This window comes from Lithohypha guttulata (genome assembly GCF_036872675.1).
Source record: "Lithohypha guttulata strain CCFEE 5908 chromosome Unknown scaffold_1, whole genome shotgun sequence".
Lineage (NCBI taxonomy): Eukaryota > Fungi > Ascomycota > Eurotiomycetes > Chaetothyriales > Trichomeriaceae > Lithohypha > Lithohypha guttulata.
In genome coordinates, this window is record NW_027042750.1 from 3325448 (window position 1) to 3350296 (window position 24849).

Here is a 24849-nt window from a genome sequence, read left to right on the forward strand (position 1 = left end):
ATTACACATCACAGTCGAAGCAGTTTCTCCGCACCATTCCCTACCAAGACCATTGATAAGCACGACTGCCTCACACCGACTCGTCCAAACATCACTTCCAACAGCACATTCCGTCGTTCCTTTGTCCGATCGTATTTGGACATGTCGTAGCTCTTCACAAATCCGATTGCTGCTTGCGCGTCCCCAACGAACATACACTTTCGATTGCAGGCATCATGGCAGTAATGCGTACTACTCAGTCTGCAGCCACTTTGCATCGCAATCTGGTTGCTGGTCGTCTACATCGAAATCGAGGTACAATCCATGTGCGTAATCTGTGGTGGTGGGGAAGAAGAGACAGGTCTTCTCAGTCCTATGTCGATGATATGGAAGAGCGTCTTCGCAGGCATCATGCTCTCATGATGCACAGGTATACCAAGGCAGTGAGGCGGAGGGCGCTCTGGGAGAGAGATGGTAGCCCCAGATACTACGGCTGGGGTCACCTCCGTTGTAGAATGCGAGGCATGTCCTCTACTGAGCCACTACGGGCCAAGGTTGAGGAACCGAAGTCGAAAGATACAACCCCACCAGATGCGTGGCAGGAATACCATAAGAACTTTGAGTCTTTCAAGAAAGCTGTTGATCAAGCTATCGAACGCGACCCATATGGCACTCTCTTTGGTCGGAGATGGAGGGGCCCCGATACTGGTAATAATTCTGCATGGACAGCTTGGTCACGAATCTTTGACCCAAGTCAAATCAAGGAGGAACCTAAAGTAGAGTCTCAAACACAATCACCTAACAGAGCGCCCGAGTCTGCAACTGTTAGGTCAGCGCCAATAAAGGAGCATTCAACAGCCACGGGAACACAACCATCAGTAGAACATTCGTCGTCCTCCAGCAAGACGACCACCACTATCAGGTCGTCCCGGTCAATTGTCTTTCAGAACAGTTCCTCTGCAACTACCGAGTACATTTACGATCCCATCTCTGGTCGGAAAGTGCCACCGTCAATCTCTGCGACTATACCAATGCAATCGACCACTTCTACATTCGAGACCCAAACCTCCACACCCCACAAATCTACCACAAGCAGGAATGAGCCAATCGAGCCCAAGCAGACTATAGCCATATCGACTCCAAAGACCTCCGCATCAACCATACAAGTTACCTCACTCCCGAAGAGCAACCATACATCAGAGCAAAAGCCACTTCAGTCCGAGAAGAGGAAGGTAGAACCAAAGGGATTTCTGGAGACCATGTTTGGGGAGCATGGTGTCGATATCCCAGTCAAGACATATAAACCACACAAGGTTTATGGTTATACTGGAGACCCGAAGTCATCCAGCAAAGCTGAAGATTCTTCTGGACGTGGAATCAAGGGCTCACCAGAAAATTCAAGGAAACACGAGTACGAACAGTTGAGGCTGAGAACTCTCGGAAATAACATCGATGCCACAAACTTCAGCTGTGAGCCATGGAATGCCAAAAATGAGGACAATTTGCCAGTCTACGGCGCTGCCAAGTCCCTACAGGTCGAAGAGCCCGTGACAAAGAAGGCTCGTACTGCGCCTGCGCCTGACGAGGACGCGCCTCTGTTCTCAGGAACCACGTACGAGACGAAGAAAGATGAAATTGCTGCCAGAACAGGCGATTGGCTTGCAAAAGAAGGTTTCAGGACACGACAGGGAATGACAATTCCATCACTTAGGACAGAGCAGTCACCTAATACAGGCACAGCATTACCTGCCGAGCGTATGCAGCCAGCACTTGATAGAGCTCAGCGCACAACATCCACAGAAATTCCAGTCAAGAAGTTTGGCACTAGGCTACAGCCTGCTGTGGACAGAGTCACTACCAGATCTAGACTTGCCTCAACATCAGAGAACAACGTTATGCTGGCTCAATCTCCCAAGGAAGCTGAAGTTCAAAAGCTAGAGAAGCATGAAGATATTGACCTTCTTCGTGCAAGTGATATCAGAGCGGCCTCAAAGGTGGCTCGCATGACCAAGCAAGATATGGAGGAGAAAAAGCGACAGGATCGCAAGGACTTTGAGAAAGACTACGAAGCTCGAGGACGGACTGACCACTCTATTGACGTAAGCGACAAGTCTCCGAGTCAGTCTGTTTATGCCTCCAATATGAACAACGTTTGGAACCATATCAAGCAGCATCCTACCGGGATCGTTGCAAAGACAATGCAGAATTTGGGACTGACAGCATCTGATAAGAAAATTGCCCAACCTGCTGTCATACCTGCGGCCAGCCAGAAAGAAACGAGTCTGGTACCAAATGTCTCGACAGCAACGATCCAGGCGACAAGCACATCTGATAAGCAATTGCAACGACTGGGAGCTGAAATCAAGAGCATATATGAACAGCACAATGGCAAGATTGACGACAGAGCTCTTTCTCTTGCTGAAGCACGTCCTGCAAAGCGTGCCAGTTTCGCGGAACCGACTGTAAAAGCGGGCGTTGTGCGAGACCTGGACATGGAAAGACATACTCAGACTTTCGAGCCTAAGTTGGCAGATATTGTGGACAAAGCTAAAGCTGTCAAGCGAGCGTTACAGGTTGTCGAGGTTGAGACTGATCTGGTCCGGAAAAGTCGAACAGATGCGGCAGCCGAGCAGCCACCAGCACGAGCAGAGTCAGCGATGCCCCCCACTCACGAACAAGCACGTCCAGCAGCAGCTCTAGCAGAAGATGCTGAGGTGGATGAAACGTTCGAAGCACCTATGATTGTGCTCCGCCGAGAAGGCAGCAAAGTACAACTCGAACCATATCACGACACTTTTGTCACTGAGAAGCTAAAGATCCACAACTTTACTAAATTCCTAGCCTCTTTGCCTAATCCTGGCTCATTACTAGAGCATTTCCCGAAGCTCGACAAGATGGGCTACGAATTAACTCATGGCGATGAAAGTGACCTGTTCTTCAAGAAACGAGGACTAATCGAAATAGCAAAACCTGATCGTGCAAGCATGAGGAAAAATCTCGGACGCAAGATTGCTGCTGAAGAAGCTGCAGCACAACCGAACTCTCCACCAACAGTGTCAAGAAGTGCAGCGAACGTGCTTGATGAAATCCCATCATCAATCCCTTCGCCAGGCCCTGCACCATCAACCGCACCTACAGCTGGTGTATCACAACAACCAGCAACACCCTCGCAGCCATCCGTTCAGCCCACATCTGCGTCTATACCACAACCCGAGGCCCAAGCAGAGTCTACATCACAGCAACCACGCAAAAAGTCTCGCTCACCACGTGTATCACGCCAGGAACAGGTCTTCTCTGGCCAGCAACGCCTCAAACCACAAACCACCAGCCTACCTGACCCCGAACACTTCCAGAAGCAAAACCCGATCACATCCTCAGCAAACTCATACCAATACCAGCAGGACAGTGAACCTCGTCTTTCCTGGTTCGCCAGATTCAGGCGCTTCGTCAAGCGAACTATCTTGACTGGACTGGCGTTTGGCGCGGGTGCCTACGGCATAGGTGTCATTGCTGAGGCGTTGCACGTGAAGGCACAGATCGCACAGGGTGACACGGGTGGACCGATGAAGCGGTTAGTGATGGATAGTGAGGCGAGGAAGCAGGGCGAGCGACAACGAGCAGGTATTTTTAGCACAGAGAGCTCAAGGTAGTGAGAATTTTCGGTCTTTCATGCGGTTAGTTTGACATATAGCACTGCGGGATTTTGCGCGAGGTTGTGGGCGTTGGTATACGTAACATCTCCTCTTTCGTAACTTTGCCATTTGATTGACATATTAGCATATGAACCTAAGTGTGTTTGCTGGCTCTTTCTTTATCCATAGTCATTCTCAATGTAAATGCCCACAATGTTTGTTGTACGACAGAGTCCATCCACGATAGGATTTCCTCGTAATAGGTAGGTATTTATTTGTATCCCAGACCAGTATCCTGCTCCTGCTTCTCTTGAGGTCGTTGTAGCCGACTACTATGAGTACGTGATGCGACAGAAACTCTTCGGCACGACTTAAGGGAGGTTCGAATTCCACGAAGAACAAATCACTCGAAGCAACTTGAGCATAATGAAGTCATTTGACGGTGGTATTTTCGTGTCAATATGCAGAAAGCAAGTTTCGATGGCTGAGAAGTTGCGGGGAAGCCCTAAGAGACTTAGCAAGGAAGGGAGTCTGGTATCGACAAAGCGACGACACAGGCGCTTCAACACCGTGGTCTAAGCGTGGAGGATGTGTTGAAGCTCTATTTTTCACGTATTTTGGCGGTTGCGTACGATGGTGTGCCTTGAACAATAGCACAAGAAGTGATGTGGTAGAACTCGGAAGTGATGGTAGTCGTGGCAGGAGTGATTACTCCTGGTTGGTCATAATGGGCGTGCCTCGTTGTCGTCGAAGGTATATCGCAGGTGGAAGCGATAGGAACACGTGAAAGTGCAAACAAAAAGATCACACAATTATTATTGCCAGGCTTCAGCGCAAGGGGAGAAAGGATTTGTGATTTGGAAAAATAGGTGACGCAGTTGGATCAAGTGCTCGGCCAATTATTTTGGGCTCAATCATGCTAAGCTTTTCGAAGCCTAATAAGCCTGACCAAGACGCTCAATCAGATGGAGCAAGGAGCCCGTATCATGCTTGATTAGTGGAGCAGGATTTCCACATCAGAAAGGAGATGAGGGATGTCCTTCCCAATAAACCCAACGCGTGGCCAGCCCAAACCAAAGATTTAATGAGGTCTAACAGAGCCTGTCTCACAGTGTCAGCAAACGTGCAAATGTGGCGAGCGCAATGAGATCAACTTCTGTGCAGCAATCAAAAGCTCACAATGCGCGCCTGCACGAGTTGACCATACTCCGCATGGAGGCCCAGCTCTCCAACGAGAACGTCGGTGATACGTCAGTAGCGAGTAGTGTTCCGTTCTAACAGAAAGTCTGAGCATGGATTACGCGGTGTGGTTGATTGTGTCTAGAATGAGTGGGTTGTTCTTTCCTACTCTCTACAATTTCGATATTTCACTTACCTTTCAAACCCTTCCTGTGAGGCGCTAACGTACACTTCAGCCTCTTTCCGATCTCCTCTGCTTACGCTCTGTATCTGGCACAAACGTTCATCTCTTCCCTATGTGATGCTTTGCGACACCAATATGCTCGTTCTGCTGTTCGCCGCGCTCACCGCGGCGATCCAACTCAATGTTCAATCCGATTCAGATGTCAAATCAGTGGCGTCTACAATAGCTTACGATATGATGACCGTTTACACTGGCAATCAATCTGGACAAGTACCTGGATTATTACCTGGAGGCCTCAACTGTAATCCAAACAATATCGGCACTTACTGCTGGTGGGAAGCTGGTGCTATGTTTGGCGCATTGATTAACTACTGGCAATACACAGGCGATTCTTCCTACAATGATGTCGTATCACAAGCATTACAATGGCAAAAAGGCGCCGATTCCAACTTCAATCCCGCGAACCAATCTAGGAGTATGGGCGTGGATGATCAAGGATTTTGGGCTTTCTCTGCCATGGATGCTGTTGAAGCAAACTTCCCCGAGGCAGGTGGCAATGCACCATCTTGGCTGTCGCTGGCTCAAGCTGTGTATAATTTCCAGCTTGACCTGTGGGATCCCGACACATGTGGAGGTGGCTTCAGATGGCAGGTTTTTGCGGTCAATGCCGGATACAACCTGAAGAATGCTGTCTCCAATGGTGGCAACTTTCAACTAGCTGCACGATTGGCTTATGTGACCGGCAACTCCAGCTACGCAGACTGGGCTAACAAGGTCTACGACTGGATGGCTCAGAGCAAACTGATGCAGGTTGATGATGCTACTGGTATTTTGTACATCTGGGACAACACTGACACCAACAATAACTGCATCGATCAGACAAATTACGTCTGGACCTACAACTATGGTATCATGCTCGCAGGCGCTGCGTACATGTACGCCTACACAAACGGAGAGCAAGTCTGGCTTGATCGAGTCAACCTCATCCTCAAGAGTACCTTCTCCCTATTCTTCCCAGCCAAATATGGCGGAAACGTTCTCTACGAGCTCCAATGTGAAGAGGCGCTGAACTGCAACGAAGACCAGAAGAGTTTCAAAGCCTACCTTTCGAGATGGTTGGCCGTAACCGCCCTCCTCGTTCCCAGCACAGCCGCCGAGATAAACCCCAAACTACTCGCAAGCGCACAAGGCGCAGCAGGACAATGCGACGGCGGCAGCACAGGTCGAGCTTGTGGATTGCAATGGTGGTCAACTACATGGGACGGCACGACCGGGGTGGGCCAACAGGTAAGCTCAACTTTTCTCAATTTCAACCCCCAGCAAATACTGACTTTAGCACTAAGATGGCAGCACTCTCCGCAATAGGCGCAACACTTAACAGACAGGATCTAGTACCATTAACGACGAATACTGGCGCAACATCAAAGAGTGACCCGAATGCAGGCTCAACCGCGGCCAAAGACCCAACCACCGAGCATAGCCCGATTACTACAGGCGATAAGGCCGGAGTAGCCATCTTCACCATTGCTATTGTGATATTGGTCATTGGTGGCGCTATCTGGATCGTGTTATAGTAGGAACGATCCATTAGTAAACTTCATGTAGCGCGTCATGCACGACCAAACAAGCATGTTGTGGTTCAGGAGTTCCGGGTTGTATACGTAGATTTACCATCATGGACGGCGTTGTAAATATGAGAATCCAAACCAATCTACTGCAGATACGACGTCAGTGACGATACCTGATTTCGAGTTGGGGTCCGATCATACATCATAAAACGAGAGAAAAATGCTCTGATGTGAGTTTCGTGTACAGGGCAATATGAGTTAATAGTACTGACGCTATGTGTGCTCAAACACAAGTTGAAGGGCAGGTTCTTTGCTCCTAAACGATGAGCTTACCACGCCGTCACCTGTCAATATACCACGCCAAATCCGCCTCGTCATCAAACTCAAAATCCATAAACCCATTCCCCATAAAAGCAAACCTATTCCTCTCACGGTACTCGATCTCAAAGTCCTCCGTTCTCAGCTCGCTGATCAATTGCTTATACAGCATCGCACTCCCGCCAAAAGCCGCTGTCACACGACCATCCACTCGATTCTTCTTATACCACGACGAGCAGTTGTCAGTCCATACAAGACTTTGATGAACTGCTTCACCATACGCGACGAACTCGTCGATCGCGTCTTGTTTCGGAGTCACGGACTTGAGGCCCTCGGTGGCCATTTTACGAAGCCATTTGACCATGTAGTCGGCGGTCCAGTTGAAGGCTTCAATGAGGGAGCCGTGGGCGATGACGGCGTTGGGGCCGCCAAAGGAGAAGTAATTGGGCATGTGCGGGGCGCAGATGGACATGTAGGATTCTGCTTCGTCTTTCCAGAGGTCGCCGAGCTCGAAGGGTTCGGAGGTGGAGGGGTCGATGGTGCCGAAGAGCTTGAATTGGGGTTGGAAGGAGACTTCGAAACCTGTTGCACAGGCGATCACGTCGACTGGGTATTCTTGGCCATCTTCTGTGATGACGGAGTTGGAGGTGATCTTGCTGATTGGGCTTTGTGTCAGATGTACGTTGGGAAGGAGAAAAGATTCGAGGTAGCCTTCACCTGGAGTGATGCGTCGACAACCTAGTGACCATTCGGGTATGAGTTTTCTGCACAGGTCGGGATCGTGGTTTAGTTTCTGGGCCATCTGTTCGCGAGCTGAGCGTGATGCTTCAACAGATTGTGGAGAGTCCTTTACAAACATCTTGAAGGCTTTGTTGATTCGGTGCACTAACATGCGTCGATGAGCCCTGTGCTCGGCAGGATTTTCGCGAAAACGTTTTTTATCCTCCTCGTTATATTCGGGATTGCCTGAAATATTCGGTCTGTTAAGTAATTTGGAGGGTGGCATTCGATAGTATATATAGGTCGGTTTCCTTTGGAAGCTGATGACTTGAGTACCTTGGAGCCTGGCCATCTGCGGCACAATTTGGATGCCAGAAGAACCATTTCCGATCACCGCAATGCGTTTATGTGCATAGTCAAAGTTATGGTCCCAATTCGCAGAGTGGCATTTATGACCTTCGAAAGTGTCCAGACCTGGTATTGCAGGCCATTTCCAGCTGTTGAGGATGCCTTGACCGGAAACAAGGACATCGGCATACTCGATTTCGCGCTTGCCATTATAGAGGATAGTTAGCTTGTACTGTCCCGAATCAGGCTGCCAACGTGCCTCTTGCAGTCGAGTACCGAAACGGATATCCCGATCGAGGTTCCACTTCTTTGTTGTCTTGACGAGATAGTCGTGGATTTCCTTTCCAGACGCATAGAAGTGACTCCAGTCCGGATTAGGATCGAACGGGAAGGCGTATATATGAGCAGGCACATCACATTGTATACCTGGATAAGTGTTTACAAGCCATGTGCCACCAAGCTCAGTGCGACTTTCCAGGATGTTGTGTTCGATCAAATTTTGCATTTCAGGATACTGATGCTGCAATTTGTGGGCGAACAGAAGGCCGGAAAAGCCAGCCCCAACAGTGACGACCTTGAGTTTGCGTGCTGGTGTATAAGCTGGAACATCGCTGAATAGATCTGAACATACACGGGTGTCGAGGTCTGGACGATGCTTCGGGAGGGTGTCGGAAGGCTTGGCTCGTTCTGTGCCAAGGCCGTCCTGAGTTTCGGCAGACCTTTTGGCTTCGTACTGGGACATCGTGTCTATTTCTTGTCTATCCGCCGTAGCGCTATTACCAGGCTGAAGCATATCTGGACAGTTTCACTACTCGGGGATCAGTCTCCACGAATGTTCAAGGAAGCACTTCAGATGACTAGGGAGGAGAATATTCGACTATGCAAAAAGAGGTACTCATGTGAAAGGGATAGGTCCTCGGCTCATACTCATCAATCAGAATTGCCACTGTTTGCACAAGGAACCCGAAAATCTGTGTATTCCTGAGGAATAGGGCCAGATATCTGGCAGGACAATTTGATGCGGAGAGCTGGGGCTCAAATTTGGGGATTATCGGGGAAGATAGTTGTGAAAAATAAATCAGGCACACCGCACTCCAGACTCTCAAAGATTGTGCTTGTTTGCCGTGCAGTCAGCTCTCATGTCGCGTTGTCGATAACGATCTGGTCGCGGAGAAGGAGGGCCATCATCTTGGGGCTTGCAGTCTTGAAGGCGCATCTGACATCGTAAAAGTCTCCTGTAGAGGTGGTCACGTCAGCAGCAAGACTGGAGCGATCGTACGGGACGAAGCACAATGGCAACCCATGGCGTTAGCAAGAGAAAAGGTCACATTTCCTTGATAAAAGGCACCAGGGTGACAAGTGCCTGTGAATTTCCATAGAGTCTCAAGTTGTGTAGACTGGTGTTATGGAAGGTCTGTCGCTCTTGCACCGGAAAGGTAAAGACTGGCACTTGGATTCAAAGAGTAAGAGGAGAGAGCTTCTTTCAGATAAGAGATGAGGGTAGGTGTGAGCGTGCCAGATAGATGGGTAACTTCACGATGAGCATGTCAAGCACCCTCGCCTTCAGACGGGCTGATCTCAAGGAGAGCCATATCTCGCCGACACGAGGGTTGATGACGTGGGAGAGAGTAGGTGAACACATGTGTGTGACCAAGTCTGTAAATACGAGGTGTGGTATGAAGGTAGGATGGAACTGACGAGCTCATCGAGGATCAAGTCCGCCATACAAAATCGGCATAGCTCTGTCGCGTCTAACACGCCAAACTCGAGTGCATGGCACTGGCACGTTCATTTCTGCCTCCACATCCACGCTTCACCCACGAAATAACATAAGTATCTACGGTTCGATTTTTGATTGCCTGATCTACAACCTAGCAGTTTGCAATACCAGGAACCAACGACAAGGTTGAGTGATGCAGAACTTCGCAAATTCTTCATGCTCAGAACAAGCTGATCGTCATGCAATATATATGTGACCAAAAGTCATCACCACCACGTGCGGCTCTTGCGTCCCAAAACGCTGGCATTTTCGGACGCTACACCACAACCCTGCGAACCGTGAAACTTTTCAGCATTTAAGGAGTCACCACAATTCAACAGATTCTTTGCTGGGACATATACATGCGTTGACTACCCTCATAATGATTCTGACTGTGAACTATTGCCTCACAGAAGGGCTTGTTTACCCCAAGCCGTATTGTGTACAACTCTCTTCCTTGTATCTTTGAATTATCCAGTTTGTCGTCTTCAACCAGTTTTCATCATTGTGCATCTCACTCCCAGGATATTCCAGACTCTTTCAGAGCAGGGGTGTGAAAGCATATCCTGCAGTGGCGGGTACAGCACCCGACGCGTACTTTGGGACCAAGCAAAGCTAACGATGACGATGCGCCGAGCTTGATCTTAGCACCAGCCACTGACCACATGGCCCCTACTTTAATGCCTTTTGAGACAGGAATTGTTTGAGTGTTCCCGAGTCCAGCTTTCTTTTCAAGTCATCTTCACTTTATCACTTCTACATTCATTCGATTTTCATATTTGCCCTCTCAAGATGCCCAGCTCATACCCACCAGTCTCAGTCGGAAGGGCGAATCACCACCACCACAGTAGATCGCGATCGAACTCGGGACACCGAGGTCATCGTGGTGATGTACGGCACCATCCATTCGCAGGGCAAGGGCAAGAGCCTGAAACCAGATCAAGCAAAATTCGGACACATTTGTGCGCCATGTTCAGCGAATTCATCGGCACTGTTTTGTTCTTGTGGTTCGCTTTCGCTGGTACACAAGCCGCTGCTCAGATCAGCCCTGAAATGACCCCCCAAAGACTGGTTTTCATATGTCTTAGCTTTGGAATGAGTTTGCTGGTCAGTGTATGGGCACACTATAGGATATCAGGAGGGCTCTTCAATCCTGCCGTATGTACAATGCTACCCTGGTCCAGCTCGATTTGCTAATTTGATAGGTTACTCTCGCCCTTGTGATTACCAAGAACATGCCGTGGTTACGAGGGATCCTACTCCTTCCTGCTCAGATCCTTGCCGGAATCGTTGCTGCAGCTCTCGTTCAATGCATGTTTCCAGGTCCAATCGCAACAGTTACTACACTATCACTTGGAACTTCAGTCGCCCAGGGCATCTTCATCGAGGCATTCGGAACCGCACTACTCGTGTTTACCATCCTCATGCTTGCAGCCGAAAAGCACGAAGCCACTCCCATTGCACCGGTTGGTATTGGTCTAGCACTTTTCGTGGCCGAACTAGCCTGTGTCCTCTATACTGGTGGTGCGGTCAATCCAGCGAGAGCATTGGGACCAAGCGTCGTTGCGCCTGACTTTCCAGGCTACCATTACATCTACTGGTGAGTAGGGTAGGTTGATCCAATGTGTAGTACTAATTCACTTTACAGGGTTGGACCTTTAATTGGATCCTTGATGGCTTCAGGATATTATGGATGGTGCCGATCTGTCAATTACTGGGAAGTTAACCCAGGTCAAGATGCAAAGCGCCAGTAAGGATGCATCGGATTTTGTCATGGTCAGCAGGGGAGATCACGGATAGGGATGCTTGCAGGCTGGGTAAAGCAGGCACAGGAAATGGGAGGGATTTGTGTTAACCAGCGCTACGTATACATAAGGATGGGAAGGTTCAAAAGTTTGGACTCGTGACGAAACGCGCATCAGCATGGAATTGGGATTTGGAATTCATTGGGAGCGTTCACGCACACACGTTGGATGATTAGGAACAGCTAGCATATAACATTAGACACCATACTCGCGGCCTCTTGGGTATCGCGGCCCCCTCAACGTACGAACTTATCGTTGTATAAGTATGATTTTCAGTACTAGCACAATGATAGGCTTCGACAGCGTTGTATCTGCCCTGATGTTCACCCGTCTTGTCTCAACTGACATTCGACCAGTTGTTGGTGATCGATACGATCGTTGTTCGTCCACCAATTTATCCTTTAAGCTTAATCCCGGAGGTTGGCGCGGCAATGCTACACGAGGTGTTCAGCCACGGGTCGAAGCTGCGGCAACAGAACTCAACGAGACACTACTACAGCACTACGTTGTTAATGAGTTATTTGAGTTTGATGCGTGTACAGTACCCCCCGAGCACGCGGTGGTCGGCAAAAGCTACCCATTGCATTCTCGTACCCTTTTTGAAAACGCCAGCGATCCCAGCAACGGATACTCGACCACGTTGTAACATACACCGTTCGATAGCGCAGCTTCAGCGCTATACAGCTGTATAAGTTTTGTTAGTAGTAGATGACTGGATGTGGGTAAATGAGGTAACGTTGCGACGTTGGTATAAATCAATGGGGTCGCTTTTGCCGAACCACTGCGTGCCCGACATAAGTCTTGGACCAAGATACTTCACCTCACCAAATTCGTGGTTTTTGAATAGCTGATTTCTCAACAATTAGAGAGATAAGGTATATATCTCTTCGTCCTAGTGCATACAGCGATCGATACATGAGATATTGTATATATAGACTATCACCCTGTACCTATCATCTAATAAGTAAGAATAATTTGAAAAGATCGACTCTATACAGTTGTGCCTTAAGCATTTAGCCAAGTACAATATGTAAAGTTACTCCCTTCAAATTCTGCTTGCTCGACGATCAATTCAAAGTATCTATCGCTTTCGCCTACTGAAATACAGAACAGTAACTAAGCTATCTAATCATACGATGATTAATAGTTATTAGCCCCGAGGGTTGGGTACTCATTAGCAGTACAGACAGTACGAATTTGGTGAGGTGAAGCAGCTTGGTCCAAGACTTATGTTGGGGTACTGTAGCAACGAGCTGTAGAACAAACCTTCCACCTTCAGTCGAACGGAGTGCTGTTAAAAACTAGAAAAGCACTGCGAGAGTCGCGAACCCGAATTGCTTTGATGCGAAACTACAGGTGGGTCGTGCTTTATCATGCTGGTTGCCCAGTTTTCTATTCTTTTAGGATAAAGGTATCTTGGTTTCTATATTCGATGTGAACGAGTATCTAAGCAGATTCAATGTCGAAGGCTCAAGAGGAATAGATCATCTATTTCCTCGTTTTCCACCCCTCTTCCCACGTTCAACGTGCATCCTCAGAACTTTTTGATGGTCGACCAAACTCCTCTTGCCCTTACTTTTAGCCTTTCCCAGTGTCATCAAGAAGTTCTTCTTTCTCGCCTTTTCTTTGTTTGTCGTGCTCTTGCCTTGCTCCTGTTTTCTATCCTTCTTGCGCTGCGCCTTGGACTTGTGCTCTGAGTGCTCCTCCTTGGACTCAGCTAACTTTGCAATTTTCTCTAGACGGGAGAGCTTGCCAGCGGAAAGATGAGCAAGACCGGATATGTCGTCGGCTGTTAGAGCGTCGTCGATGTGTCGTTGGGAATGTGTAAGTTGAGCTTTGTTCGCATGGTGTTTGTGGTGGCCAGATATTTGAGAGGACACAGCAGCTGTTGTACGAAGTTCTTGTAGCTTGGCCAGATCGGCAGGGGTCAATATTCGGGTAGTGGCGAGTTTCGATTGTGCCGTGGAAAGGTTTGTCGCAGTCGATGGTGCTTCCGAGGCGGCCTTGGTATCGTGCTCTTCATTTTGTCCTAGATCAAATTTGACCTTCTTGTTTGCTGGAGTTGGTTTCTCATCGTCGCTGTCTGAGATATTGATCTCATCGTCGGACTCAACGTTGATCCAGCCACCTGAATCGTCGCTGTCTTCTTCTTCAATGTTCCATGCATCCCAGCCTGCTCCATCATCCTCGTCCTCAGTATCGATATCGGACGCATCAGGATCTAGACCCTTCTCTATTCGTCTCCTCTGCCTCTCCTCTTCTTTCCATTTTTCCAGCAGGTCAAGACCTTCAATTTCACCAATTGACTCCTCGCCATAGCGCTGCTGCTTGAGCTCGCCAGAACGGAGACCAAGAGCTGCATCCTTGCCACGATCTCTACTCTTTAACATTTCAGGATTCACTTGTCTGTACAACCCAAGGAGTCCCTTAGCAGCCATCATGACACCCTTGTCCTTGCTCTTTCGATACATGATCAAGTCATGCAGTAAGGTCTGACTCATGCACAACGGTTGCCGCACGCAAATTTCTCGGATTGCATTCAGACCGCTGGCAGCCACCTCCCCAGCGGCAGCTTCACTTACGAACTCGTTGGCTATAGTCTGAATGACAGTTTCCAGGTCTCCTGGCGGCACATGACTATGCGTGCCTTGAGCTAGGCAGGCTAGAAAGGTTGTGACAGAAGGCTGCTTGGGTTTCAAAAACTTCAGGAAATAACTGTAGAAAGGCACGATGATCAGTTTGTGCAGACCGATCAATCTGCTGACCAGCTGTAGGACCTGGAGTTTCTGTTCCAGATTCAGCTTGCTCTTTGCACCCTGTAAGTGCTTGCTAAATAACTCTTCAGCGAAGCCCTGAGGATTGTGTAGTAGGTGTAGCGCAGAGAAGTTCAGTGGATGTGCTTGGCTCTTCTTCTTCTCCTTCCTCTTTACAGTTGCTGCAGCCTTCTTCAGCCGCGAATCCCCACTCTTGCTCTTTTTGTTGATGCCAATCTGATGTCGTAATTTAGCCATGTCGACCTCCTCGTCCTCATCGCTTTCTCCCTCGTGCTCTTCTCGTTCCTTATCACCGCCAAGAAAGAAACGGACGCCACCCACAATGACCTTCTCGTTGTCAGCAAGAGCACATTCTTTCATGATCTCGACTGCTTTTGCATCGGTCCAGATTTGCCTCTTCCACATCTCTCTTGTGACCTTTACCGCCCATAGTGCTTTGGGAGAGGATCGGTCTGCAAGAACGAGGTTGTGGAGCAGTGTTTGAACAGTACGGTTCAGCTTGTGGTTTGTGGTCTTCGAGTTCGAGTTACGCAGGTCGCTAAGGATCTTTTGCAGAAGGAGGGCACGTAAGGTCTTGCTCGTAGTTGTGGTCAGGATAGGGAATAGAGATTGTAGCAGCGTATTGGAATCGATCAACTCTTTCTTGCGCACAATGACTAGACTCCCCACGATCTTCTCTCGCAGCTCTGGTTCCAGTACTTCATGGTGCGAGGACAAAATACTGATTAATTGGGACGCAAATTCCTTGGTTTGAGACTTGTAACAATCCGATACCTGGGCAACAAATTCGAGAAGTTCTCTGAAGGAAGAAGCGCCATTGTCGGCTGTGACACTGGGATTGGCCAGGAAGATGTCTCGTTGTGTCAGATATTGCCCGTATTGTGCTTCAAATTCTGCTTCGTAGGACTTTGGGTCTCGGCGGATTTTGTATTGCAGGTTCGTAAGGTCAGCATCAACCTTCTCTAGCGCTGCGAGTTTGCGTTTAGGCATTGCGATGAGCGCTGCTGATAGCCTTGTCGTCGCCACCAAAAGCAGTGAAGTTCGGTGTTTGAGTGCTGCAGACACCAAAATTGTTCAGGCTGCTTATCGATAAGAAACTACTGCCGACCAGGTTTTCGGGTCCAGAACTTTGGACCTTTGCAATCTTTCAAGCATGTAACAAACCTCTGACACTATAGTCTTAATTTTCGTTGTACTCGCATCAGACCGCGGCTTTTCATTGTGAAAGTAATAATTGTATATGTATGGGTAAGTGGTACGATGACCTGATCTGAAATCATGATAGCCTGCTTCTACCGTACCTCCTAGAAAACCAACATTCACTGCAAGTCTATTTACGGGCCTGGTGCGTACACAGAGTCTAATGTCATGCAATCTCTCCTATTGACTAGAGTGTGATCTTCGTGGACAATTCCAAGTTACGTTTATATGCTGAAAACGTATCTTATCGAGGTTGCTAAATTCCGAACCCATCAACGACGCTTCCATCCCTCACAAACTCCTCGATCCAACCAATAGTCATCCTGTCACAGATCAGTGCATGCTTAAACCGACCGGTACACACTGCAGGATTATTGCTTACATGCTCCTCTTAGTATCGGCGAATTGCTCGTGGTCACTGACCAGATGCTCTTTATACCAAGGATCCTGCTTCATACTCTTATAGTCTTCGAGGCTTTCGAACACTACTTGGCTGAAGCAGTCAAAATCGGCAATGTTGCACATCTGGTGGTCGAAAAGCTGGTACATCAGGGCGCGGGTTGATGTTTGATTATGGACCTTCTCAGCTCAGCAATTGGACATTGACACAGGGTCGACATTACGTGCTTGTCTCCAAGATTTGACCCCATGCTTGACCATCAAGTGCTTTGTCATGGGCGCAGATACATTTACCATGTGATTGCGGTAGGCTTCTTCGCTCATGCCAGGTCTGCGGTAGCCACAGATTGTTAGACAGAGATAATTGCGGATTCCTTCGGTTGCTGGAGGTGATGGGGGAATCTCTGGGTCTGTGAGATGAGACATGGCTAGATCCAGGCTATTGAATACGTCAATGAGAATGGAGAGGGTGACTTGGTAGAGTCTGGATGAAGTGCAAAGTGAGGAATACTCATGAAGATGCCCGTTGGAAAGTGAATGGGATCGTTCGAGATAGTTCTGACTCTTCCGGGGACACTCCCTCCAACGACGACAGGGTGCTGAAGCTTTCCTAATGTGATTGCGGGCCAACGTATTCCATCCGAAAGTTTGTATGAAGGATAATCTCAAGCATCGGAGCATTATCGCGGTCCGGCATCGAGGAGGAAAATGGCAGATGGACGTCAGATTGCCCAATATAAGTTCCGTTCCCTGCTTTTCTAGAGGGTAGTCACGAACCGACAGCACAGCCAACTATACCCAACTCCGGCAGTTCTTCGCCATGGGACGACCAGCTCAGGCCCAGAAACCGAGAATAGGCGTCCAGACAGCAGCCTTCACGGCCGGCACTTTCCTCGCAGGCAAGCCTCAACTCAACTCTACTTTTGACAAGCTAACACCTTCGTAGGAGCCATGCTGAGCCTATCCGCAATCTCAATTCCTGTCTTGCTCGACACAAACACCGACCCTGCGCACTCAATTCGCCAATGGGCTCGACTCTACTACTACGGCCACATTGAGCTGCCGTTCCTGTGCATCACGACAACGTTGCTCTACGCCTATGCAGCACTCAGCAAACAGCCAGTCGAGGCCGGGCAGTGGCTTGTCTATGCCATGGCAGGCTTGACTACGATTACTATGGTGCCTTTCACGTGGGTCTTCATGGCGAGGACCAATAATCAGCTGTTCCGCTTGAATGACTTGCCATCTGGAAGTTCAGGTGATATTGATCCGGGCGTGGTCGGAGGGTTGTTAGTGAGATGGGCGTTTCTGCATGTCGCAAGGTCGGTGTTCCCTTTGATTGGCGCAGGTTTGGGGTTGGTGGGCGTTGCAAAGGAGCTCGGTATTCTGTAGATCATATACAAATGGATATTTGACCTTAAGATTGCGTCATTCTGAGTCGCAGAAGTACGGGTTATGAGCAGTTCCTAAATCCCATGGAGACTTCGATGAAGAAATTGCCCGGAAACCCAGACATTACGGTTCCGCTTTCCTCGGAAGGTTTCCAAGTCACCAATCACGACCTGTACAGTAATTAGATTGCCCGCACGTTATGGTATAGCAATAAAAAGTTATTACTACCACAGGTTCGTTGTTTTGATCGTGTATACAGAGTATGTCTTCAGGGTATCTATGTCTAGCATATTTGTAAGCTAAGTGGCGTACATCTTGATTTCTTGAATATCAAGGATTGTAATTATGGAATCCTCCCTATCACAAAACACTCCTATTCTGCATCGCCGCTTCCACTGAATACCACTTCTTTTGTCCGCCCCTCATCTCGAATCCAACTTGGCTGTCACCACTCAACTTCCGCAGTACCTCATCAGTGAATGGCTCCAGGGCAAGTGTACGTGTAGACTCCTCCAATGAGTTGCCATAGATCAGAGTGACAATTTCGCCAATGGGAGCACTCTTTTCGCCACGGCTGCTCACCTTGTGAAGGGCTTGCATGACTTGTTTTTCGCGGCGGGTCTTCTGACTCAGATCTCCTGCAACCTTGGCTGGCAAGTTCTTGAGAGTTACACCATGAGCTGGGTATCCGATGCGACAGTTCTGCGCCTTCATTTTTCCCAGGCTCTCCATGAAGGTACCTAAATCTTCGACCGCGCTAGTGCCGTGGCCTAGGATATTATCACCGGTGAACATGGCTTGCTCTTCCTCGAGAACAAAACACATATGGTCTTCGGAGTGTCCAGGGGTGTGAACTGCTCGTACAGTTGCGCCCTCGACTTTGAAGACCTGATCGTCAGCGATATCTTGCTGACCTTTGTCAGGGTCGTTCTTGTAGATGGAGTTCCGAAGGTGTGGATACAGGCGCAGAAGATCAGGAACGCCACCAGTGTGATCGCCGTGCCAGTGAGTGAGCAATACATGCGATAGGCTGATGCCCATCGATTCGAGCGCAGATGAGATGAGGCTTGCCCATTCTGGCTCTCCTCCAGAAGTGTCGATGAGGAGTCGGCGCTTGCCACTTCCAACGATGAAGGTATTTGTTCCTTGAAAAGTGAACTATGAACAAAGCAAAGTCAGCCAAGGAAATTTAGCGATCTCGAGGCCATCGCACTCACCTTCCCAGGATTCTGACCTAGTACGCGCAGAACGAGGGGAGTGAGTTGCTCAACATTTTGCAACGTTGGTAAATGCGCTTTTTGTCCTTCAAGGTATTCAGTAAAAGCGCAAATATTCAGCGATTTATTGATTTGTCGGTAACCGCCTTTTTCGTCTGCCATGCTGAAGAGAGACAAACCAAAAGACTCGAATTGGTAGTGCTCTTTGCAACATATAGTAGTGGTGCTCGTGTCGATAATAAAGGACCTACTTCTTGCTGGTACGGCATTCTGTCTTTTTCGACACTCTCGGACTCCGATTCTGACCGACTTGGACTTCTGTAATGTAGCAGAAACGCTTTGAGTTTTGTTCCGATCGTATGCTCTGTTACAGATGGGTCCGGTTAGTGATTTGACACGTGCGCTATGAGTCGTGATATCCTTGTCAACAATGCCGACAATTGCTTCGGCACAGGGCTGAGAATATCGGACCCTATTCGAGGAGTACACCAGAGAAGAGTTCGAACTGTGTGCTGACAAGTGCTATACCATAAGTATGCGATTCATGAATCCTGATATCTCGGACTGCGACTTTCTTCTGCTTCCGGACTGATGGTTATACATATGAGGAATCTGTATCTCTAACCTTCTCGCACACTTCTTGTGTTTCAGAACCACATACTTTGTAGCATCTGAGAGAGTGCTCAATCAATGTCTGCAAAGTCTCCATCTGTTTTATTTTGAACACCATGTACAGTCCTACTTCGAGCTCGGAGTCTGAAGAGGACTTGCGCAAGATGGAGCTTGTCTACTTCAGCAACGAGTTCCCCAAGGAGGACTTGGTGGACATTTTTCGTCGCCTGCACAACCACAGCAAGGACAGAAACCATTCGCTGTTGGCACAGTTCCTGGACGAAGCTACGTTAGCAGTCAAAGATGAAGTGAAGCGGTTACCGATGGAAACGAAGAGACAATTTCCCCCCTTCTCAACCATCTTTAGCTGGGCCGAGAATGTCGAGCTTCGCCAAGGATTGATGTGTGGGGCAGTAGATGGAGTTCTCCTCGTTGTTAGTCAACTAGCAGCTTATATTGGGTGAGTTTTTATCTCAGTCACGATATGCCAGATCTCGAGACCTGACTCAAATACTAGGTACCATGAAGGATACCTCGAGCAGAACAGCAGTTATGCCAAAAAGTCTCTGGCTGCCCTGGGCGTTGGCCTACTGTCAGCAGCGGCTGTTGCGCAATCATCCACCTTGAGTGAGCTGCCGCAGGCAGGCGCAGATGCTGCTCGTCTCGCCTTTCGCATGGGCGTTCACGTCCAGAGCGTCTCCGAGAATCTCGAAGCCCGCGATCTATCAGAACCTGCAGACACATGGGCATATGTTGTTCCCAATATTGACCCAGCCGCTGCCCAAGAAGAACTCGATGTCGTACACTCCAGTGAAGACATGCCCGAATCCGGCAAGGTATTCGTGAGCGCTGTCAGCCGGACTTCAGTGACTATCAGTGGTCCACCATCGAAGCTAAAGTCTCTTTTCAACAAATCTGAGTTCTTCCGCGACACGCGATCGATTGCCCTGCCAGTTTACGGCGGCTTGTGCCACGCACCGCATATCTACAGTCAGGAGGATGTGCAGAGTATCATCAACGTCTCCGCCTTGACCAATGCCAGCAGTAGACCAGCAATGCCAGTGTACTCAACCAGTACAGGTCTTCCGTACCAAGTCAAGACTGCAGGAGGGCTCCTCGAATGCGTTGTGTCTGAACTCCTGACGAAGGCAATCTACTGGGACAACGCCATTCAAGGAATCGTGGATCAGGCAAGCTGCGGTCTTGCTACGGAGGCGGTGCTGCACTGCTTCGGTAACTCTATTCCACTCAACGATCTTAATATCGCGTTGAAGGCGAGTATACCGCAGCTTCACACTTCTGTCAACAATCTCATGCAGTGGCCATTTGAAGCTGCGCCGAAGGATAATACTCCTCGCAGCACAGCACAAGCCAAGCTAGCCATCGTTGGTATGTCTTGCAGGCTTCCAGGTGGTGCGACGAGCACTGAAGCATTTTGGAATATCCTGGAACAAGGTTTGGATGTCTCGCGGAGAATCCCATCTGACCGATTCGATGTTGAAACCCATTTCGACCCTACTGGCAAACAGCTGAACAAGACCATGACCCAGTATGGCTGTTTTATTGATGAGCCAGGCCTGTTTGATGCGCCGTTCTTCAATATGTCTCCACGCGAGGCACAGGTCGTCGACCCGCAGATGCGTCTGGCGCTTGTTACTGCATACGAGGCCTTGGAGCGTTCAGGTTATGTATCTAACCGAACCGCTGCCACCATGCTTCAACGCATTGGTACTTGGTATGGCCAAGCTGCTGATGATTACCGTGAGGTCAATCAAGGCCAGGAAGTCAGCACTTACTACATCCCAGGAGGTTGTAGGGCATTCGGCCCTGGCCGCATCAATTACTTCTTCAAGTTTGCAGGTCCTAGCTATTCAATTGATACTGCTTGCTCCTCTGGGCTTGCAGCAATCGAGGTTGCCTGCCAGGCACTCTGGAACGGAGAAGTGGACACCGCGGTCACAGGTGGTATGAATATTCTGACCAACCCGGATGGTTTCGCGGGTTTGTGCAACGGACATTTCCTCACCAAAGGCCATAATGCTTGCAAGACGTGGGATGCTACTGCTGATGGATACTGCCGTGCCGACGGTATTGGATCTCTCGTGATCAAGAGGCTGGAGGACGCAGAAGCAGACAACGACAACATCCTCGGCGTAATCCTTGGTACCTCAACTAATCATTCCGCCGAAGCTGTTTCTATTACTCATCCACATGCTGGTCACCAAGCCTATCTTTCTCGCCAGGTCCTTCGTCACGCTGGCGTTGATCCACTGGACGTCTCATACGTCGAGCTTCATGGAACCGGCACCCAGGCTGGCGACCACGAAGAAATGCAGGGCATTATGGACGTATATGCGCCACTTACCAAGCGTCGCAACAAGAACCAGCCACTACACATTGGAGCTGTCAAGGCCAATGTCGGGCATGGTGAGTCTGTGGCCGGCACAACCGCACTGATCAAGGTACTTCTCATGCTTCAACATAATGCCATTCCACCTCATATCGGCATCAAAACTGAGATTAATCCGAAATTCCCTAAGGACTTTGATAAGCGCAACCTCCACATTGCCTTCGAGCAGACGGATTGGCCTCAATTACCGGGAAAGAAGCGACTTGCAGCCGTTAACAATTTTGGTGCTGCTGGTGGAAACACGACTATGCTTCTAGAAGAAGCGCCGTTCCGTGTCATCACAGAAGCTGATCCTCGTCAGACCCATATCATCGCTGTCTCTGCCAAGACCAAATCGTCACTGGCCGGAAATATTGAGCGCCTGATCGCATACTTGGACAGTAATTCGAACGTCAACCTTGCAGACCTTGCATACACAACTACTGCACGCCGCTACCAACACACACATCGTGTAACAGTTGCTGCCAATGATATGGCTCAGCTAAAGAAGCAGTTGGCTTCACGCTTGGAAAAGATCGACTCGGTTCAGCCTGTTGCAAAGTCTGGTCCTCCGCCCGTCTGCTTCGCCTTTACTGGCCAAGGCGCTTCTCACAAGTCGATGAATCTGGAGCTATACCGAGATGTCCCTACTTTTCGTCAGCAGATTCAGCACCTCAATGCCCTGGCTATGCGTCAAGGCTTCCCTTCTTTCATCCATGCCCTTGATGGATCTCACCACAAGGATCATGCACACCCGCCTGTCGTGACTCAACTTGCTCTGGTCTGCACTGAGATTGCTCTGGCCAAGTATTGGGCGTCTATGGGAGTCAAGCCGGACGTCATCATAGGCCACAGCCTAGGCGAGTACGCTGCCATGCACATTGCTGGTGTGACTACTGCTAGTGACACGATATTCATGGTTGGACGTCGAGCGCAGATGCTGCAGGACAAGTGCCAGATTGGTAGCCACACCATGATGGCAGTAAGGGCCTCTCTTTCGCAAATTGCAGAGAGCTCAGGTGGCAGACCTTACACGATCGCCTGTTCTAATGGGCCGTCAGATACCGTCCTCAGCGGTACCAAAGCGCAGATGGAGGAGGTTGCCAAGCCATTGCAGTCTGCGGGCTATCGATGCATCAACTTGGACGTTGCTTTCGCCTTCCACTCGGAGCAGACTGATCCAATTTTGAGTGACTTCAGAGCTGTTGCAAAGACTGGTGTTGTGTTCAAGGAGCCCAAGCTGCCAGTCATTTCGCCACTGCTTGGCAAGGTTGTGTTCGACGGCAAAACACTGAATGCCAACTATGTTGCTCGAGCCACGAGAGAGTCTGTGGACTTCCTATCTGCTTTGCAAAACGCTCAGAAGATATCTACAATCAGCGATGAGACTATCTGGGTGGAGATCGGACCGCATCCTGTATGCACTGGCTTCGTGAAATCCACCATTTCGTCCACTAAAATCGCCGTGCCATCTATACGCCGTGACGACGACAACTGGAAGACCATGGCTGAGAGTATGGCCACTCTGCACCTTGCTGGTGTTGCTGTTGACTGGAATGAGTTTCATCGTCCGTTTGAGAGCAGACTTCGTCTTCTTGATCTGCCGACGTATGCTTGGAACGAGAAAAACTACTGGCTGCAATACGAGGGCGATTGGGCACTCACTAAGGGCAATAAGTTCTATACTGCTGAGAAAGATGCTTCGAGTGCGAAAGTTGCTGCACCAAGAGCCATTCACAGCAGCATCAAGACTTCTACTGTGCAGCACATTGTCGAAGAGAGCTTCCAGGATGGAGCTGGTCTAGTGGCTATGGAATCCGACTTGATGGAGCCAGACTTTCTTGCTGCAGCGCATGGTCACCGAATGAATGGTTGTGGTGTTGTAACATCAGTGAGTGCCACGCTTCTACAAACCCTATATCCGACCCACTAACGTTGAATACAGTCTATCCATGCAGACATCGCATACACCCTTGGCGAATACCTCTTCAAGAAGCTAAACCCAAGTGCCAAGTCTGTGCACATGAACGTAGCAGATCTTGTGGTTACTAAGGGTTTGGTCGCCAATCAAGACACGTCTCAGTCACAATGCATTCGTGTTACTGCCAAGATCGAAGATATTGCCTATCGAAGTGCCTCCTTGTGCTGGCAAAATGCGGAAGCCAGTGGTGAAGCTGGCGAAGCATTCGCGACAGCAACGCTTTACTTCGGCGACTCCACGGAATGGATCCGGTCCTGGATTCCAATGACACACTTCGTCCAGAGTCGCATTCAAGCTTTGGAACAGCTGGTCGTTGAGGGCAAAGCCAATCGTTATTCAAGGAAGATGGCCTATCTCATGTTTGCAAACAACCTCGTCAACTATGCCGACAAGTACCGTGGCATGCAGGCCGTCACAATTCATGAGCTTGAAGCTTTCGCGGACGTGCAGCTTTCAACAGAGAAGGGAGGAATCTGGACAGTACCACCTTATTTCATCGACAGTGTCGCCCACCTCGCAGGCTTTGTGATGAATTGTTCCGATGCTATTGACACACAGAAAGACTTCTGTGTTACTCCTGGCTGGCAGTCCATGCGCTTTGCAAAGCCACTCGTCCCGGGAGCCAAGTATCGATCCTACGTCAAGATGATACCCACCGAAGATGATCCAACGATCTATCTCGGCGACGTTTACATTCTACAAGACGATGCTATCATGGGAGTTGTTGGTAGTATCCAGTTCCGCCGCTATCCTCGCGTCCTGCTCAACCGATTCTTCTCGGCTCCAGACAAGCCTAAAAGATCAGAACAGAAGGCAAAAGCGGCTACTCCTCCAGTGCCAAAAGCACTCGAACTCCCTAAGCCAACCGCATCAGCTCCGGCACCATCAACACCTGAAGATAACAATAAATCAGCACAACCTGAGCCCCAGTCTGCGAAAGAGCCGGCGGCCAAGGCCACTGTAACGAAGGAAGTCGAGACCGCAACCCCAGCGACCGATTCGAACAGCATAGCCGCGAGAGCAGTGCAGTTGATCGCGAACGAAGCTGCTCTTGATACTGCCGACCTTGGTGATGAAGCGAGCATGGCGGACCTGGGCATCGACAGCCTCATGTCCCTGGTCATCTCAGAGAAATTCGGATCAGAGCTAAATGTCAAGGTTTCTGGGAGCTTGTTCATTGACTTTCCCACTATCGGAGGGTTGAAGAATTGGTTGACGGAGAGCTATGGCTAAGGCCTTGGACTCGATGAATGGAACTCATATATGTCAGCATAGGTACTGGAGGGCACCAGCGGCGTTAGGTTTAGATCGAGACATCTCATCAACGAATTCACGATTTCAACGCTCACTCTCTTTTTCACAGCGACAGCTTGCCTTCTTTGTGATGCTGTAT

General features: G+C 49.3%; 7 protein-coding genes across 7 annotated transcripts; 4 read left to right on the forward strand and 3 right to left on the reverse strand.

Annotated features, from left to right (window-relative positions):
- Positions 1-215: 215 nt before the first annotated feature.
- On the forward strand, positions 216-3629 carry LTR64_001217 (uncharacterized protein; the record flags this gene model as incomplete). The annotated part of the gene is made up of 1 exon (XM_064895598.1): positions 216-3629. One exon carries the CDS (start codon positions 216-218, stop codon positions 3627-3629), a length of 3414 nt encoding a protein of 1137 aa, XP_064758285.1.
- Positions 3630-5109: 1480 nt separating this feature from the next.
- On the forward strand, positions 5110-6548 carry LTR64_001218 (uncharacterized protein; the record flags this gene model as incomplete). Its single annotated transcript, XM_064895599.1, has 2 exons — positions 5110-6261; positions 6318-6548. 2 exons carry the CDS (start codon positions 5110-5112, stop codon positions 6546-6548), a joined length of 1383 nt encoding a protein of 460 aa, XP_064758286.1.
- Positions 6549-6882: 334 nt separating this feature from the next.
- LTR64_001219 (uncharacterized protein) lies at positions 6883-8670 on the reverse strand (the record flags this gene model as incomplete). The annotated part of the gene is made up of 1 exon (XM_064895600.1): positions 6883-8670. The coding sequence occupies one exon, from the start codon at positions 8668-8670 to the stop codon at positions 6883-6885; it is 1788 nt and encodes a 595-aa protein (XP_064758287.1).
- A 1986-nt stretch (positions 8671-10656) lies between these two features.
- On the forward strand, positions 10657-11441 carry LTR64_001220 (uncharacterized protein; the record flags this gene model as incomplete). Its single annotated transcript, XM_064895601.1, has 3 exons — positions 10657-10845; positions 10893-11287; positions 11336-11441. 3 exons carry the CDS (start codon positions 10657-10659, stop codon positions 11439-11441), a joined length of 690 nt encoding a protein of 229 aa, XP_064758288.1.
- Positions 11442-12976: 1535 nt separating this feature from the next.
- On the reverse strand, positions 12977-15256 carry SDA1 (Severe Depolymerization of Actin; the record flags this gene model as incomplete). Its single annotated transcript, XM_064895602.1, has 1 exon — positions 12977-15256. One exon carries the CDS (start codon positions 15254-15256, stop codon positions 12977-12979), a length of 2280 nt encoding a protein of 759 aa, XP_064758289.1.
- Positions 15257-17617: 2361 nt separating this feature from the next.
- On the reverse strand, positions 17618-18636 carry LTR64_001222 (uncharacterized protein; the record flags this gene model as incomplete). Its single annotated transcript, XM_064895603.1, has 2 exons — positions 17618-18415; positions 18475-18636. 2 exons carry the CDS (start codon positions 18634-18636, stop codon positions 17618-17620), a joined length of 960 nt encoding a protein of 319 aa, XP_064758290.1.
- A 566-nt stretch (positions 18637-19202) lies between these two features.
- Positions 19203-24689, forward strand: PKS81 (Non-reducing polyketide synthase PKS8-1; the record flags this gene model as incomplete). Its single annotated transcript, XM_064895604.1, has 3 exons — positions 19203-19546; positions 19604-23366; positions 23421-24689. The coding sequence occupies 3 exons, from the start codon at positions 19203-19205 to the stop codon at positions 24687-24689; spliced, it is 5376 nt and encodes a 1791-aa protein (XP_064758291.1).
- Between the last annotated feature and the right edge of the window lie 160 nt (positions 24690-24849).